The sequence below is a fragment of the Magnolia sinica genome, chromosome 17 (assembly GCF_029962835.1).
Source record: "Magnolia sinica isolate HGM2019 chromosome 17, MsV1, whole genome shotgun sequence".
Lineage (NCBI taxonomy): Eukaryota > Viridiplantae > Streptophyta > Magnoliopsida > Magnoliales > Magnoliaceae > Magnolia > Magnolia sinica.
In genome coordinates, this window is record NC_080589.1 from 54,371,256 (window position 1) to 54,391,266 (window position 20,011).

General features: G+C 37.5%; 1 protein-coding gene and 1 long non-coding RNA gene across 2 annotated transcripts; both read left to right on the forward strand.

The window, feature by feature from the left end:
• Nucleotides 1-4,289: 4,289 nt before the first annotated feature.
• LOC131231090 (uncharacterized) lies at nt 4,290-4,720 on the forward strand. Its single transcript, XR_009164202.1, has 2 exons — nt 4,290-4,357; nt 4,486-4,720. It is a non-coding gene; the product is annotated as an uncharacterized LOC131231090 (long non-coding RNA).
• Nucleotides 4,721-14,901: 10,181 nt separating this feature from the next.
• Nucleotides 14,902-15,174, forward strand: LOC131230523 (E3 ubiquitin-protein ligase Os04g0590900-like). Its single transcript, XM_058226435.1, has one exon. It carries the CDS (start codon nt 14,902-14,904, stop codon nt 15,172-15,174), a length of 273 nt encoding a protein of 90 aa, XP_058082418.1.
• The last annotated feature ends 4,837 nt before the right edge of the window (nt 15,175-20,011 follow it).

Sequence of the window (20,011 nt, forward strand, 5' to 3'; positions counted from 1 at the left end):
GGCCACCTCTATGGATTTCCTCTTATTATATACATGATGAGGGACCTTGGCCCCCAAATTTTCAGAATTTTAGAGGCCCTGGACCCACTCCAATGGAGTGCCCAAATTTAGAACAGCAACATGCATTACAGGATTTTCTTGTACATTGCTATCCCCTTTGTTATTTTTGAATTTTTGGGCCCCAGCCCATTGGGCTTTGTGTATGATTAATTGGGGACCCATCTCTGATGTTATAGGGCCCATTGGGGTCATGATTGTGAGGCCCATTGAGCTGGACCAGCGGTCCATGCAGGACGTCCAGCTAGGGATGTCCAGCATGGGGTTGGCCGTTCCAGCGTGCAGGCCCACCATGATGTATGTTTCATCCATGCCGTTCTTCCATTGGTGTGGCCCATGTGGGAGGGTCCACCCTTGGTGGACGTCCCCTGTGGGGCCGACCTTAATGTATGTGGAGCCCACTTTGATGCGTATGGCCTAGGTCGTCCAGGCCTTGGGCCGCCTACCATAAGGATGCCCATTGTTTTGGGTTGTTGCTGGACCTACAGTCTAGCAGCGGGCCCACTTGATTTTTTGTGATGTACACCATTCTCCATCTGGTGGGGCCCCATGTGAGTGTTATTGGCCATCATGAGATTATTTTCCACATGATTTGACCCATTTCTAGACTTCAGCAGGCCCAGGAAGTTGGGCGGGCTGAAATTCCAAAAATAGGCCTCAAATGTACATTGCTTAAGGCTGAAAATTTTATTAGATGTGGTGCCCACCACATTGAGAACTTGTGTGAATGTTACATGTCTATATTGTTAGGATTTTTGGGCTTAATTAGTGCATTTTTGGGCTACCTATTGTGAGCATATGTGGACCCCAACTAGATCAGATTTTTGGGACATCCAGTGGGCCCAGAGTGGGCTGGAACGTCCCAGCTTGGCTCAGCCATATGTTGGGCTGACTTCCACCATTTCGATGGACTTATGGGCTGAGATGAGGGTAGTATTGGGCCCTTAGTTGCCCACTTAAATCGCTAGTTATTGGGCTGATGTTGTGAGGCCCATTTCACCCAACTTAAACTTGTTTTTGGGCCATGTAATTGTGTACATAGGTTGCCCATCAAGTCCAACTAAATGCATGGATTCTATGATCATTGGGACTTGGGCCTTAATTCCCCTCTTTGGGCCCATGTTGTTGAAGGTACTATTGGACCCTTTTTCTTATATCCTTATGTGGGGCTTATGTATGTGGTTTGGATATGGGCCTTGGGCCTTGTAGCTATATGGATTATGGTTGGTTATGCCTTTAGGAAATGGTGGTTGAATGTCCCCATTATGGACCCCTCTAGGCCCGTTTGTATTTAAGTGTGGTTGAATGCCCACCTTGGACTCTTGTTAGGTCCATCTCTATATTATTTAGGCCTGTAGCTTGTATGTTTAGTATCGTGGGCTACCCCAGGTAAATGAGCCCCCACTAGAGGTTATATATTCCTTATGAGGGATTATCCAAGTGCCTAGACCCTACTTGGTTAGGTAGAAAGTACATCTTCTTATTCACCTCATTGGCACCCCTATTCATCTTCATGGACCACTCTCATATACATCATATGCATGCTTGGTTGAGGTATGATTGGCCATGGTTGTAGGACATGTTGGTATCTCCCCGAGGGATGGAGTTTTCTCCTCTTGAGCACGATGGATGATTGGTATTGATGCATGATTGATTGTATGATTCATGCATCTGGCATTGCATAGCATGTGGATATCCGCCCCTTGCTTCATTAAGGCTGTAGCCTCCACAGGTATATCATAGATGGCCGTGTGTGGATACTGAAAATGATACTTGAGCATTTGGGGCGCATAGGATATCCTTGGGTGAAAGCCCCTAAATCTTCACGGTACCGAGGAGAGGCCTCAACGCCGAGACCGAGTGAAAATCATGAGTGCCCCAGTGCCTTATACCATTAGGCTTTGACTTCCACTGTTGAAAGGTCAGTTGAGATGGGGTTTGGCCTTACCCGTGAGTGAGGGGGCATGCTAGGCTGAGTCTGACCAGCTTGAAAATGGGTCTGCTACTGTCGAGTCTCGCCAGTGATTGGTTGTTCACAGGCGGGTAGTGAGGTTTCCTACGCTCATTTGACTGTGCGAGTCTTGGAGAGCGGCAGTCATCCTGCAGTGTACTTGACCCCGGTGGATTTCTTATGATGGAACTGTACTTGATGTGTGGATTAGATACAAGGACTGACATTACTTCGCATTACATTGGCATTGGCTGTATAAGCCTTATGTTGCATCGCCTTGGTATGATACCCAATACTCATGTATTGCATTGCATAGCCCTGGATAAGGCTTACTGCATTCATAGCTTAGCCTCGGTACGGCTAGTATCATTCATGTTTCCTTCCGCATTCTCTCATATCTTCTTCTAAGCATCATCGTCACACACCTTCACTGCCCTCTAAGCTTTCTATAAGCTTATGCACGATTGATGCGTGTAGGTGATCCTAGGTCAGCGCAGTACCACTGGGGCATTGGATTAAAGCATGCTGAGGACCAGATGTAGACTTTTCTCTTCCTTTCTTATCTTATGTATTTCCTTTTGAGCCTTATGAACCTGTAAAAGTTTAAATTTCTAGTGGATTTTTGCAATGCGTTCTTATGATTACTTTCTGAGATTACTGTGTTAATTGGATTTATGACATAGAAATCTTCCTTGTAGGATCCCAGGATTGGAACCTAAGCTAGGAACCGAGAATGAGGTATTACGAAGGCTATTGCGGCTGGAACCGGCTATCGGGTTCCTTGTGAGTCCGATCACCGAGTCTGGGGCGTGACAAAAAAGGTACGTAATATCTCGCACTCTCCCTCTATAACTTAACTTAGACCCAAATTCCCTTGACCTGACTTAGGCATCGGAGGGTCCCCTGTTTAAGCCAGGGTCTCCTTTGCTCACCACTATTGCGCAGGTTTAGGTTTTTGAAGCAGCTTGGAGTTCAAGTACCCGAGCGGAGGGTAGCTCAAATTTTGTCAACAACAGATAACAACAAATCTCTATGGCCTGGTATCATCAACGGCTACCACTACAAAGTGGCTCTCAACCTTGTCTTTCGAAACCCCCACATGCCCATCAATTCAACTTAATCCTTGTCATTGTTTGAATGAAGTCCTTTTCATGGTCTGCATGTCTTGAAAAGACAATCTTCTTGATGGGGTAAAACCACTGTGTCCATGTGAAGCGACCCAAATTTGTGCAACTGAGATTTTGTTCCAATCGTTAGTGGTTTTACAATGCCTCTTGGGTCATTTATTCATGGCTGACTTTTGGTTGCATGATTCAATGCTGGTATTAGATTTGGGTTAGGCGGTTCCCTCATGGCCTAAGGGTTCTGTTACGGAGGTGGTTGATTTTGATGGATACCAATCTTCTTAAAATTGGAGCCCATGTTTGCAGATGATTTGATCAGGTCCCCTCAGCCATAGGCACTTGCCAAGCATACAAGCAAATGTTAGATGTCCTTGATGGTACTGGGAGAATGACTGCTCACTAACTTCCATGCAACGAATGCGGCAAATATGGTCGAGGTTTTGAAAATCTCACGGTACCCATAGTTTCAAATATCGGCAATTTTTAAAATATCATATTTTTATTTTGATATTAACTAAAAAAAGTAAAACCTTAAGGATATTGTTCGATAAATAAATATTTAAAATTTAAATATACTTCTTAATTGACCCTAAATATGCAAAAAAAAAAAAAAATAGGTGAAAATTTCCAAAAAAATCCTTAGAATTTGAAAATCTCCAAAGAAATTTTCAGACCTAGTAATTGTTGGGAACAAGATATTGTCGTCCAACCGGTTGCAACAAGGGATGCAAGATCTACAACCCTGTTATACTCGTGTGCAATTGAGGGTTTTGTGTCTAGCACATTTTCCAGATTAGCACACATGTGCGAGAGCCCGGGATTCATCAGCTAGATTTATGAACCTGCCATGTCCCAAAAATATGGCCTATCCAAGCTCATTTAATGGGCCACGTATGGGTGTGACATTTGCAGTTCATTGTATTTTTTGTAACAGTAAGGAAAGAAATGTTCCACCTTATGATGTGGCCACCTTGATTTTTTCACGACGACACTTTGATGGTAGGCCCCATCTGATGAATGGCCTAGATGTTTCACATATTTGTCACTTTGGCAAGTCTTCTGCAAGGAAAATACTTAGAGGCTGTTTCGATACCAGAAATTATTTTATTATGTTAAAGGAAGATCGGAGCAAAAAATAAATGAAGTAGAACTTAATCAGTTACTGGCGAATCCAAACAGAATCTAACATGAGCTTGGCACCATTTTTTCGATTGCCATGAATTAGGTAATTGCTTTGTAGATTCTCTTGTTCTATACAATTGATGATGTATGAATGTATATCGAAAGTTACTACTCCATGCCATGTAATATTGAAAATGTTTGGGTTTCTTTTCAATTGATTTTGGACTGAAGGGAAAGGGTTGTGGGCTTGGCATGCCGTGGAGAGTGTTCACAGACTAGTGTAAGGGATGGGAAGCTTAAAAAGGATTATTCTTGGCTTTAATTAAGTCCTTGTGCGATAAGCCAAACACCAATTGAAGAGAAATGGGTCACTAACAATAAAGATCAAGTTGAACGGAATATTAAAAATTATTACTTTTTTTTAATAGTTATTTTCTTCTCTAATGGTATTTTACCTTTGATTGCAGCCATTTTCCTTTAATGCATTGAAAATTTGCTAAATTTTCTCCTTTTCTTTTTTGCTAGATTTGGAGACTATGATAATGGGCAAGGAAGTTGCCTAATTTCTTCTCCTCTTGCAACCAAATCCTTTGGACTTTGGGTTAGATTAGTTGAGCGTAGAGTCATTCATTCCACTTTTCTGTAATTCTAGATCTCTGCACATATCAACTCACAAGAAATAGTGGTGACTCATAATTGTGATGATTCGAGCCAAACTAACACGGTTTCAAATAGCGATCTCACTGCCCACTGTTTTTTCCATCTTTCCTCTCTCTGCTTTCACTTTATATTCCCTTCAATGAGCATTACATACTGAACGTTCTCCTCATAGATAGAACTCTTTGCCACTTGAAGGTGGGAAACTAATTGGTTCAACAACTAGTTTAAGTTTTGCGTGGTATCTGTTGTTTTTTATACAGAATAAAAATATTTATGTAAAATGTGGAAACCGAAAATCAAGATGATCTGAACTAAAGACAGGCTGAAGCACGTCTGGGATGCTGTCCTTAAATTGTTATTTGCCCCTACTCAAGTGAATTAAGTATGCTGATAGGTTACAGGCAAACCACTTCTAGGATACGACGAGCTTGATGCGGGTCTGCGTTCAACAAAAATGAAGGCCCACCAACTGGAACTTTGTTACACTCAGTCTGACAGAAATACAATGAAAGAGAAAAAATCCCAAAAAGAAAAGGAGAGAAGAATATGTATGTAAATGAGACCACTGCACTGGCCTATTCTTGTTGTTCTTCAGCTATTGGTTCAATTAAACCGTTCTAGACCACACCACTGGTCTGTTCTTCAAGCAAAGGTTCAAACTCTGCTGTCTTGCTGGAATCACTAGAGTATAGGAGAGGAGTGACTGGCTGTCTCAGTTCGCATGGGTCTGCTGGAGTGGGTTGAGAGATGGTTTGGAAACCCATCCAGGCCCTCCTTTTATAGGCTATGGTGGTTAGGGGTTATTGTCCAATGACATAAATCCCATTTATGCAATTCCTAGCTATTGGGAAACTAGCCGTCGTGCGAAGTGCAAAGTGCGCCACTAGCGCCTCTACAGCCACACTACCTCACATGCCCACACCCTCGCACCGAGACCGTGACCATGACTATGACCATGACTGTGACTGAGACCGAGATCGAGCCCGAGCCAGAGCGCGCGCGCGCGCAGGTGTTCCAGTACTACGCACTGGAACATGCAAGTCCCATGGTCCATTAACTATGTGGGCAAATAATAAGGTACTCTACACTTTTCATTTAAACCACAAAATTTTATTCTTTTTTTCCAATGTGGGACTATTCCCAAAACCCACAAAAAGGTGTTTTTCAAAACACTTTTATATAATATATATTATATTTTAAAATATATTTTAAAATCAATATTTTTGCAACAATCCCCCTCTTGATTTTTAAAAATATATTTTTCTCGATTAAACATTTCTGCTAAAATAAACAGCTTATATGCATAAAGAAAGATATCTTTCGATTTTAATCTTTCCTTAATGTAAGTATATCAAAACTCTGTCGAAATGACTGGTAGCCGTAGCGTTGAACTAGTTATTCGTAGATAACAAAGTCGGAGAAACCACACACATATTCGCTGTGTTAGTTAGAGTTCTCATAATCTTGCTCAGCATAATTAATGGCCATGTGTTTATCCTATTTCGTGAATGATCCCGAGAGAAACTCCTAACTCTCATGAGAGATGGCACTATCTCTATGTTCATATATGTGAAATCCTTCTAGTGTCTTCGCTATTATAAGAAACTTGTCTTTTAGCCTGCATTTTATTAAGAGTTCTAAGACTCAACCTTCTTTCGTAACGCTCAGCACTTATCTATTATGGATAAGGTTTTATAATTTAGTGCTGAAAACTTTTCACATATCAATGACTTGTTCGTACCCATTAAACCCAAAATAAGAGATTTTCTAACTTCAGGTTGGGTTACCATCACTGGTGGAACTTTGGTTGAAGAGTTTCAACCCCATCCCTCAAGATGTAGCCTTTACTACCTCTCTCGGTAGAGGTTTAGTGAAAGGGTCTGCCAGGTTATAGCTTGATTTCACATAGAAAATAACAATGATTCCAATCGAATCAATTGTCTAACATAATCATATCAAAGACTGATATGTCTAGACTTACCATTATATGTGCTGCTATAGGCTTTAGCTAATGTGGCTTCACTATCACAATGTAGTGACTGATATATGCTTTATACAGAAAGGGATTTCTAATAGAAGATCCCTTAGTCACTCAGCTTCTTTGCCTGTTGTAGTCAGGGCTATGAATTCAGACTCCATAGTCGAGTATGTTATGCAAGTCTATTTCTTAGATCCTTAAGATACAACTGCACCTCATAGGGTGAATACTTACCCTGCAGTAGACTTGTTATCCCCTACACTCGATATCCAGCTCGCATCGGTATATCCTTCCAATACGACAGAAAATTCTGAATAAAATAGTCATAAGTCTTTGGCTGCTTTTAAGTAACCAATGACTCTACTGATTGCATTCCAGTGTTCAATACTGGGGTTACTAATAAATCTACTAAGTTTACTCATAACATATGTGATATCAGGTCTAGTGCATTGCATAACATACATAAGACTCCCTATAGCACTCGCATATTCCAATTATACAACTGTTCTTTCGATATTTTCTTTTAGCTTGATACTTGGATTAAATGGGGTCTTTGCTTCTTTTATATTTAGATGGTTAAACTTGTGTAGTATCTTCTCAATATAATGATATTGACACAAAGCATAACCCTACAATGTTTTTTAAGTTTGATACCTAGGATGGTATCAACTTGTCCAAGATCCTTCATTTTGAATGCGAAAAATAAAAATCTCTTTGTTTCAGTCACACCTTCTATTTTATTACTTATTATTAATATGTCATCAACATACAAAAAAATAATAATGTACAACTATCATCTACTTTATAATATATGTATTTGTCGGCTACATTATGTATGAAACCATGAGATAATATTTTGGAATCAAACTTCTCATGTCATTGTTTTGGTGCTTGTTTTAATCCATACAGTGATTTGACTAATCTATATCTTTATTTTCATTTCCTGGTAGAACGAATCCTTTAGGTTGTTCCATGTATACCTCCTCATTGAGGTCACCATTCAGGAATGCAATCTTTACATCCATTTAGTGAATGTAAAGATGATGTATGGAAGCTAGCGCAAATAATATCATAATGGATGTTATCCTAGTTATAAGAGAGTATGTGTTAAAGTAATATATCCCTTCTTTTTTTCTAAAACCTTTAGCTACTAGTCGAGCTTTAAGGTTTGGATAGTTTCATCAGTGTGATATTTCTTTCTAAATACCCACTTACAACCTATGAGTTTAAAACCTGGAGATAAGTTTACTAGTTCCCATATTTGATTTGACATTATAGATTTCATTTCATCGTTGATAGCTTCTTTCCAGAAAGCTGAGTCTCTAGAAGATACAACCTTTTTATATGTTTTAGAATCATCTTCTATAGTCATCACTATAGGTATTTTTCTTATAACATTTTCTCTATATCCTTCTACAAGATGGAAAATGACACGTTGTGAGTCTATGTAGTCATCTCCTAGACTCTTTTCTACTCTTGTCCTTTGACTACTACGAGGTTCAACAGGAGTTTCCACTATCTGTGGAGCTATGCTATCTGATTTTTTATTAAAAGTTTGAATTTTATTATCTTTTGACTCTAAGGATAGTGAGTTCTCAAATAACTCAGCGTCTCTTGATTTTATTATTGTATTAAACTCTATATCTAGAAGTGTATAAGCTTTACTATTTTGTGCATATCCTACAAAGGCGCAGTCAATAGCTCTTGGTCCTAACTTAGTTCTTTTTAGATCAAGGGTTCTGCAATATGCAAGACACCCCCACACTTTAAGATATCATAGGTTAGGTTTTCTACCTCTCCATGTTTCATATGGAGATATTTTATATCTTTTAGACGGAATTCTATTTAGTATATGACACGCTGCAAGCAATGCCTCACCGCATAGGATTAGTGGCAACTTTGCTCTTATCAGCATTGAGTTAACCATTTCTACTAATGTTTTATTCTTTCTTTCAGCTATTCCATTTTGTTGATGTGTGTATGGTGCAGTACATTGATGTATTAGTCCATCTTCTTTACAGAAATATCGAATTCATTGGAGAAGTATTCTCCTCCTCTATTACTATAGTGAATTTTTATCTTCTTATTTAGTTGATTCTCTACTTCTGTTTTATATATTTTAAACATGTTCAATGCTTCATCTTTACTCTTTAACAGATAAATATACACATATCTAGAACAATCATTTATAAAGGTTATGAAGTACTGTTTACCTCCACGAGTAAGAATGCCATTTAACTTATAGATATCACTATGTACAAGATTCAATACTTGAAACGATCTTTCAACACTTGGAAAAAAGTTTTTTCATCATTTTGGATTGTATGCACACTTCACATTTATTGGTTTCATTATCTATATATGAGATTAAACCATTCTTAGCCATGAACTTTAAGGTACTATACCTTATATGAGCTAGTCTATCATACCACAGTCCAGTGGATTCAACCATATACGTAGAAGTGCTACTTTCATTTAGAGAAAACTTAACCATCCCATTACAAGCATATTCCTTTTCGACAAAATTTTCATTCTTTGACAGAATTAGTTTACTTGACTCGTACACCACCCTTATGCCTAGTTTACGTATAAGATCCCCAGAAACTAAGTTTCACCTCATGTCTGGGACATGCAGTACATTAGTCAGAATTACTTTCTTCCTAGAGATAAATATCAGTTCGACAGTTCCTTTGCCGACGATCTTCGATCAGACTTCATTACCCATTTGGACTTCTTGACCATCGGTCAATTCCTCATAAGTTTTGAAGGCTGATTTATCGTAGCACACATGTACTATACCGGCAGTATCATACCACCAACCTGGAACTTTGCCTTGGATGGAATTCACCTCAGTAATTATGGCCACAATATCGCATTCTTCTACTACGCTTGCTTCTTTTTTAGATTTGTGATATCGGCATACTCGAGTATAGTGCCTTTTTTTCCACAAACATGGCATAAGCCTTTGAACTTTCCGTTCTTCTTTTGGGCGTTTTTCTTAAAATTTTCTTTATTAGGTTTCAGGGAATCTTTCTTCTCAGGATTCTTGTTATTAGTGTTTTCTACTGCATGCACCTTGGACGAGGCATTCCCGTTATCATTCTTTCTGTCACGATTACAGGATTCTTCCTCAATTCTGAGGTGTTTTTGGATTTGTTCCAGTGTATAGTCCTCAGTTTTATGCAGCAACTTCTTTTTATAGTCTTTCCACATTAGTGGCAATTTAGTGATTATAGCCCCGACTTGGAATAATTTAGGAAGATCAATTTTAATGGCTTTGATTTTATTTACTATAAGCTGTAGTTCTTGGATTTGGGACAGCAGCGGTTTGTTATCTACCATGTTGAAGTCAAAATACCTGGTCATGAGGAATTTGTTGGTACCTTCTTCTTCAGCCCTGTATTTGAACTCTAGAGCGGCCCAGATCTCCTTTGTTGATGACGTCTGTTAGTATATATCGTACATGCGGTCGGAGAGCGCGTTCAGAATGTATCTTTGACACAAGAGTTCGTCTTCGGCTTGTTTGGTGCGAGCAGCCACCTATTCAGGTGTTTCGTTGTCGGATGCTTCAAGTAGTGCTTACAGATTTGGATCTAATATGCAGTAGATCTTTAGCACTGTCAGAAGAAATTTTAGCTTGTCTTGCCATCTCATGAAATTAGTTCCATCGAACTGATCAAGACGTATCAAGTCCTGATTCATCAACTTGATAGATGAAACACTGTCAGCTTTCATCACAAATAACACTTTAAGATTGTTGTTTTTTTATACAGAATAAAAATATTTCTGTAAAATGTGGAAACCAAAAATCAAGATGATCTGAACTAAAGACAGGCTGAAGCACGTCTGGGACGCTATCCTTAAAGTGTTATTTACCCCTACTCAAGTGAATTGAGTATGTTGATAAGTTATAGGCAAACCACTTCTAGCATACGACGAGCCTGATGTGGGTCTGCGTTCAGCAAACACGAAGGCCCACCAACTGGAACTCTGTTACACTCAGTCTAGTAGAAATACAATGAAAGAGAAAAAATCCCAAAAAGAAAAGGAGAGAAGAATATGTATGTAAATGAGAATACTGCACTGGTCTATTCTTCTTGTTCTTCAGTTATTGGTTCAATTGAACTGTTCTAAACCACACTGTTGGTCTGTTCTTCAAGCAAAGGTTCAAACCCTGTTGTCTTGCTGGATTATTTATGAAAGACGGGTGATTACAGAAAGAATTGTTGAACGGTTCAAATTCAACAATACATGTACAGCCTTGATGAGCGTTCTAACTTATTTTTGGCACATGGCATATGGCATATGGGTTATTAGAGAGAGAGAGAGAGAGAGAGAGAGAGAGAGAGAAGAAGTCCTGCAATCCAAATTCAATCATACATGTATGGTTGACTAGACAAGTGTTCTAACCTAATTTCCTATATATAACACATCCACTGCACACTACTAACAATCAGACATGAGCCTGTTTAATTGGGAAATGAGGTGTTGGTAGCCATTATGGACCAATGTTCTATCAAGTATCTAGGTCTGTCAACATGCCAGGCCTAACTTGAAGAAATGTCTATCCAAGTACAGTCAGATGCAAGCATGGCCCAATATTTTAAAACTGAAGTCTAGGATTCGAGTGCTCAAGTGAAATTAGAAAATAAAATAAAATAAATAAATAAATAATAGTAGAGGTATATCCCAACAGCTAGAAATTGCATAAATGGGATTTATGTCCCTGGACCATAACCACCAACCACCATAGCCTATAAAAGGAGGGCCTGGATGAGTTTCCAAACCATCTCTCAACCCATTCCAGCAGACCCATACGAACTGAGACAGCCAGTCACTCCTCTCCTATGCTCCAGTGAATTCATGGGTTCGTATTTAGTAATTTTCACGCTCTACAGTTTAGAAATCAAACTATAAATTTATAGGTTTGCAGAGCATTTTATTGTATGATAAAGCATTTATTGCAAAGAATTTTATTTTTTTAAAATTTTGAGAATTTGTTAAGTATTTAGTTTTTTTTTTTTTTTTTCCTGAAAGATTAAACTTTTCCTCCAAATTGATAGATTTATGGCAGAATAGATTTGTGAAATCCCCAAAAATAAATAAATAAAATAACTTTTAAATGTGCGGATTTCACAATCCTTATACCTACCCCAAAAGAGTGGGTTGTTTAAATGGATAACCCACTTAAGTTTGGTTGATCTGAATTCTCCATTGAGTCCGAAACACATTTCATAGTTATCGTACAAAAATATTAAAGCCCTGAATGAGATGGTTACACTTGCCTAATTTCATAGTTATCTAATCCATCTTTGATTTGGCCTTATTTTCTACGGCCATCCATTTTCAAAGCCATGTATGAGATGTCTACAATTGCCTAACAAAAGTGATTCTTTAGAATTACAAGCAATCCATGATAAACACTAACAAATAGATGAACCAAATTATTAATTGGACCTACTTTTAAATGAATTATTTTGACCGTCCATATCAAAGACATTTACCAAATGCTTCATATTTATTAGATCTGTGTGATGTTTGTTTAATGGCCCATAAAATATGAACTGAACCCAATAAACAACCATAGATTATGAGTCCCAATGCAACCATAACTTCATGCCCAACAGTGTTTTTTTTTTTTTTTTTTTAAGAAAAAAAAAAAAAAAACCATTTTGGCCGTTTCTTTCCTTCTCTTAATCCCAACACCAGTCAAGCAAAGAGAATACACCCCATGGCCATGGGCCAACCTAATGCATGGTTTTAAATAATGGCCGATATGTACTATGTATCGGCCACGACGGATGTGATAAATTGATAATTATCATTATCAAAGAAAAACCACGAGAAAAAAACTAAGAAATAAATAAATATTATGTTATTTACTTAGTCCTTCAATAAAGTATAAAGTAATTTATCAATACATGGAAGAATTTTTAATTGAAAAAACAAATATATACAAAGATACAAATAAAATATTATTTTAATATTTTTCACTTTTAAAATTTTCGCAAAAATACACCCAATAAATCAGTCGCATGATGATACAATCGGTATAATACTGTTTATCAGTGTCTACCGATACAGGATACTTTGAACCATGAGCTAATTAAGGTCAAGTAGACTTTGGGGAGATCATATGACTAGACGTTAAAACTAAAATATAATAGAGCCATCCCCCTGCAGACACGTGGCAGGATGATCTGCCATTCAAGATGGGCCAAAAGTGGGCCCATTCATGGATAACCCATGTTCCCAAAATCAGACATATCAGTAAACATTAGTTGTTTTTTATTTTATTTTTTTGTTAGTCACTTTCTAGCACTCCAGTTTGACAGTTATAAGCTTCTGTTTTTAACAATTGCTTTGAAGGCAACTGATTATATTTACATGATCATCCAATCTAGGGGGTGTAATTAATTGTTTTCCAACTATACTAGGCCCCACAAAATGAAAGGTCCTCATTAATACATAACCTATTTGTTGAGACAGGTATCATCTTATTCACAATCCATGGGCTCTACCACAGTATAACTAAAAAGGTTTCGTGACGAGCAGGCCGCTTATCCTATCATCTCATAGGATATATCGATGAATATAGACTGTTGTTCTTTTCTTTTCTTTTTTCATTTTTTTTTCTTAGGCAGGCTGTGGCCCTAATGTTGTCTTGATTAAAGGGTCCAAAGCATTAAATTAATATGCAAATGGACGGCTGAAATGAAACATGCGCAATAGACCCATTCAACGGTCACATGGTCATGACATATGCTGACTCGAAGAGTCTACATTTTTGGGCTAAGGCTCATACAACCTCTCTTCTACAAAATATGTGTAGTTTATATGGCTGTGACCATAGTTCAAAAACACCAAAACTCTATTTGAAACCCAGTCAAGTTGAATTGACTCGAGCTTTTTTACCTTTTCAGTAATATTTTATTTTTAAAATAAAAATAACATATAAATTATGTTGAACTAAAAGGACAAGGGAAAGGCACAAAAGCACTTGAATAGAAGTAGCAAGAAAAGACGTGATGATAGTTTAACTAAGACCCGACACTTGATGGAGTGGAATAGCAGGATAGAATTTATACAGCAGACACCAATTACTTATGATAAGGCTTAAATGATGAAATTGAAATTATGTCCAAGTTATGCTGATCTGAATCAAGGTTTATTGGGTTTTGGCTTCTTTCTTCCTTCTTCTTCTTCTTCTTCTTCTTCTTTTTTTGAGCTTTGGTTGAGTTTTAACATTTTTTTTTCGAACTAAATAGAGCCTTATTGAGTCGACTCAGCGAATCAAGTCAAGTTTTTAAATGGTTGGGGCATTTTGATCTCTGACTCAGTAAGTCGAGTCAAGTTTTTTTCAGAGTTTTTAAATGGTTGGGACATTTTGATCTCTCTCTCTCTCTCTCTCTCTCTCTCTCTCTCTCTCTCTTTCATGAGACAAAGGAGAGGTCTAAGGTCATGTAGCATGGAAGTTAACATAGACGCTCTAATCCGAGGCTGAGCCTCCTCTCCCTTTCCATCACTTATCAAATGGTTTTTATAATCATGTCTGTAGCTTACTTTATCATTTCCAAAATGCCCTTGGCCCATTAAACAACTAATATCCACCGTCCACATCCTTCACTCAACTGCATCCTCACTAATTAAAATCCCTTTAAGCCAAATGGCCCATTAGATTACTACTGACTAAACCATTGTCTTCTTCTAAACTACTTAATAAAAACATTTTCCAATCGTTGCTGGTTTCCCGATCAGGTGGCCCTATTCAAGATACTCTCAACCCTCTCATGGCATCTGCGCCGTCCGCTACATCCGATTGGAAGGCCCACTTCTCAACCTTCTACTACAGCATTACAGCAGTTGCCTGCACAGCCATCTTACTAATTACAGTCAAATTCATTGCTATGGGATGGTGCTGCCGGCATCGTTGAAACCATCGGAGGTTCAGTGAGCCTCTTGAAGACACGATTAGTGTGCCCGAAAATTACAATGGGCAGTCGATTCCGATGCATAAGTACCGGAAAGAAGACACCCATGTGGGATTTTCAGCAAATGAGTGTACAGTGTGCTTGATGGCTATCTTTGACGGCGAAGACGTCCGGCAGCTGCCCAAGTGCAAACGCTCCTACCATGCTCCTTGTATTGATATGTGGCTCTACTCTCACTCCAACTGCCCGCTTTGTCGCGCCACTGTTACTGTGCCTAGTGTGCACTGCCGGGCCCCAGTAGAAGGGGAAGATATGCATCAAGGTTCGACGGACCCCAGCAACATGGCTTGAGTACTAGTTAATTAGGTGCACCTAGCATTACAAAGGTGTTTTTCCCCCCTTGAAATGATAACTAAGAAACTGTATGTAATACTAACTTTTGTGAGATGAAGATTGAATCATTTGTTATATAAATCATAGTTTCAAAACTCAAAACCCAACAGAACTCTTTCTTTGCCCCCCTTTCCTTAGTCATCTATCTCTGGCCACTAATCAAAGGGTTAGAATCTCTCTCTCTGGGAGATGCATGAGCCACGAGGATAAGAGGATTATCATATGAACAGTCTGGATTTCCTCAATCATCTATTTAGGCGACTAATCAAAGGTTTTAATCTCCTCTCTGGGAGATACAGAGCCGAAGGGATATCATAGGAACAATCCAGATCACAAATTGCCGGCTCCACATATACAAAAAGGTGTCTCCCTCCACATCACAAATTCAAAAACTGAACTGAATGTTGGACCGCAAGTTATGGTCCACCCAGTGAACAACTTCCACCAGTAACTTACTATTAAGTGAACAGCCCCATCCACTCATCATGTGGGCCACACTATAGAAAACAATGTCTAGCCATTGATATATATATATATATATATATATATAAGTTTCATCCACTCAATGAGTGGATGTGAGTGAATTTTGCACCATGCAATACTCATGGTGGGGCGAACCTACTGGACGGATCGGATTTGGCTTCGACACATGAAAGGTTGGAAGCTAGTGGGTGGGCCATAACTTTTTGTTGGATTGGTAGGTTGTGGTACACTCCATTTTTAGATCTACCTCTTTTTAAGCTGACACCTACCAGTGAAAACAGATACATGGTGTGGATGTTGCATGGTTTGTCACAGTGGGACCCAGAGAGACTTTGTTGCATAATCCCCTCCTACCATGCTTATGAGCCAGCTACTTGCAAAGATGAAGAGAAGTAGAAGCGAATTACTCTCATCAATAAATTGAGAAAGACAACCCTTTGGCCGATGGGACAGCCACACTTAAAATTACTTATTAATACCTCTCTCCACCACTAAATGCAGGGGTAAAGTTGGCCAAATGCTATATACAGTAAATAATATTTATAAAGAACTTTAGAGCATATAAAATAAGTTATTGATGGTGTGTTGGATAGGACTGCTGATTTTATGTTAGAGGTGATGATTTCAATTGTCACTGATGCAACCACAGCCAATCAACTTGCTCATAACCAGTGTTCTGAGTATTGGAGATATTATCAGTAACACAAGAACTCTTAAAAAGTATCCACGAAGTATAGTTGATATATCACTATGTATCAATGCATGGTCGATATATTTGAAAAAATATTGCAAAAATCTCCTCAGTATAAATAAATCCCAGGAATCACTTGTATCAGTGATATTTTCGCCAATACTCTCTTGAAACAGAGTGTGCATAAATGGCAGAATTTTAAGGTACCTAAAAAAAACTGGACATTTTTTAAAAATCGGCACCTCATCTTCCTTCTTGGTGGATCGAACCTCACATTTAGGGGAGAAATCATGGACCAAAAGCTTCATGAGCCAGAATCAAGAAATGAAAAAAGAAGTTCAAAAAAACTGAAATCTGCTCTTTTTTTCTTTTTTCTTTTCTTTTTTTACTTGTCTTTCATTTTCATGAATCAAATCTCCCGATTTCGGGAAAATTTTGAGAAATGGGAAAACATGCGTAAATCTTTAAAAAAAAAAAAAAAAAAAAGAAGAAGAAGAAGAAGAAGAAGAAGAAGAAGAAGAAGAAGTTTTTTTTATTTTGTTTCAACCACTCTTCCATTTTCGTAAATCAAAACACTCAATCTTGAGGAAAAGTTGGGAAAGGGAGAATACGTGTGTAAATCTACAAAAATTAGAAAAAATAAATTAAAAAAATTTATTTTTAAAACTTTTTCTGAGATCTAGTTAGGGAGTGGATTTAGACTGCTCCTCATCAATTTTTTGGAACTTTTAATAATTGAAACTTTATTTAAATTTTAAAAATGTGAAAAATATGTTTTATTTTAAAAAATAATAACATTGTTTCATGAAAAACTTAGTAATGTATTCTTTTTATGTATGGATTTTGAGGAGTGATTTGTTGCAATTTTTAATAAATAATTATTTTTAAAGTTTTAATAAATTATGAAAAAATTAAAAATTTGTTTATTTTAGAAAAAAATAATTATTTTTTTTTTATAATTATGTACATGTATGGATAGATGTATGATATGTGTGTGTGCACAGGCACCCAAGAGTGCCCGAATGTGTGCATTGATGGATGGATGGATGGATGGATGTGTTATGGATGTATATATTATGCATGCATGGATGGATAATGAATGCATGTTTGTATGCATGGATGGATGGATAGATCGTGTATGCAAGTGTGTATATGTATGTATGGTTGGTTGGATGGATGGATCATGTATGTGTATATGTATTTATATATGCATAGATGAATGATCATGTTGTATAAATGGATGGATGGATGGATGTAGTAGTGTATATGTGCATGCATGCATGGATCAGTGTAATAGGGTATATGTGGATGTATGTACGAATGGATGAATAAACATGTGTGTGTGTGTGCATGGATGTATTAGTGTATGTATTTATACACAGATGGATGGATGTATTAATAGATGGATGGACATGTATGGATGTATGAATGCACGACTCTTTTAAAAAATTTAAAAACAACTTTTAAGTAATATTGTGTTTCTAATGATATTATTGGTATAAAATGAACTCATTAATTTCCTAAGACAGTACATGCTTTAGGCCCCCATTAAATAGGAATTTATTATATATGCATCTTTTTTATAATTCTTTTAATTCCTAAATATGCAAATACATGTATTTTAGTATCTCCTAAAGTTTCACTAAAAGTTCTCACCATTTTTCCAATATTTCCCCAATGTTTTGTTGGTCAACAATACATTTTCGAGTATCAATAATGATGATATCAGCAATATCAATATATGTTTCTGTATCCCCAGCCAACAATATCAATCTATGTTTCTGTATCCCCAGCCAAAAATGAATGTAACGATATTGATGCTATAGACATTGCCCTTAACCTTTGACAAGAAAACAAATAAACAAGAACAAACTCCCTAATTAACACACCATAAACAACTTATTTAATATTTTTAAGCACTTATCTAACTAATTAAAATATTATTTGTTTTAAGTTATTTAGTTTTGAAGTATTGAATCAAGTGGAGTCAAAACCGACCAACCTGCCTAAACATTGGGTTGATTTTTCAAGCTTTTTTTAGTTATGATTTTGATTTAGTGGTCCCACCAACACCAATTGAGGGTGAGCAACAATTTTTTCCTCCCTCATTTTTAGGGCAACAAAAAAATGCACACACTCTCTCCCTCTTCTTAGGGCCCCATATCTTCCAGCAAATGGCGGCTCAAGGACTATAGTTCTATTAAGGGTTGTTTGGATGCTTGTAAAATCTTTGTTGCAGGTGAACTGTTTCATTCTGATGTGTTCGGCAAACTAGTAAGGGCTCGCTGCCAGACGACTGAAATGAGTTCATCTCATTTTAGTTAATGGTAATTATGTATACGTGATCATAATTGCCAATGAGTTAATGGCAATTATATATCAAATATCATGATTCTGGGTTATCAAGACAATCTTTAATCATTACTAAAAAGAAATTTGATCTCTAATACATAATTACAATTAACTAAAATGAAATGAACCCATTTTTAGGTGTCTACCAAACAGGCCTTAAAGTGCACACCTAGTAAATAACTTATTGTATCTGGTTACAACACCAATGTTCTTAGGAATTAAAAAAGTGATGTTCTAAATTAAATAATAATAATAACCCCTTAAAGTTAAAGAGTGCACTTGTAAACAGAACACAACTTAGACCATTTGTATCCCATCCAAACACATGGTGTAAAGCGTTATAACTTGGGGTTTACAAGCATCCAAACGGCCCCTCAAGGGCCTGTTTGGGAGCTTGGGAAAAAGAGAGAGAGAGAGAGAGAGAGAGAGAGAGAGAGGAGATTGCAATGGAAGGTTTTTTTTTTTTTTCCAAGAAAGCATTTAGAGTGAAAACTAAAAAGATGGAGAGGGTTTGGAAAATTATTTAGGAATTTTTTCTATGAAAACATATTCTCAGAAAATGCTTTCCATCAAAAAGTGTACTGCCAATGAGGGAATAGTGTTATTCTTGGAAATTATTTTCCAGCCAAATACTTTCCATGCTCCCAAACAGGCCCCAAATAAAAAGTCAGGGAGCTGGTTATATGTAATGGCTCTAATCCAACCCATGTATGTTTCAAAGATTCATCCTACAATCCAATGCCGGCCCATAAATTTCTTCACCAGTACTAAGTGTAAAGAGGGTTTGAACGGTTGACCTTTTGACAGTTGCCAAACTTCAAATTTTGAAATAACTAAAAATAAAAAATAAAAATGAAACTTTAAATGGCTTGAGAAAGGGAGGAGATCCCGTCCACCTGGGTTTATACAGTCCAAGTGGCATGTATGATGATCTAAACTATTTATTCATCATAACACTTGAAAAAATGTAGCACAGACCCAGAATCGAAATGACCAGACAATGCTAAACATGTAAAAATGTCATGAAAAATCACCAATGGGATCAAGGCGATGTTTCTGTTCACCATTTCCTAACTAGTGAGGATTTCCAATCACTATGATTTGTGGTTTATGACCTGTTCATGGGTGCCTGGATGATTGAAAAGTTCAGATGATCAAACACATGCCACGTGTATGGTATAGAAAGTGGGACAATGAAATTTTATTCCTCTTGGATCGTGTAAATTGCCTCCCAGCAAAAAAATATTGCAAAGACAGATAATCCAAGTG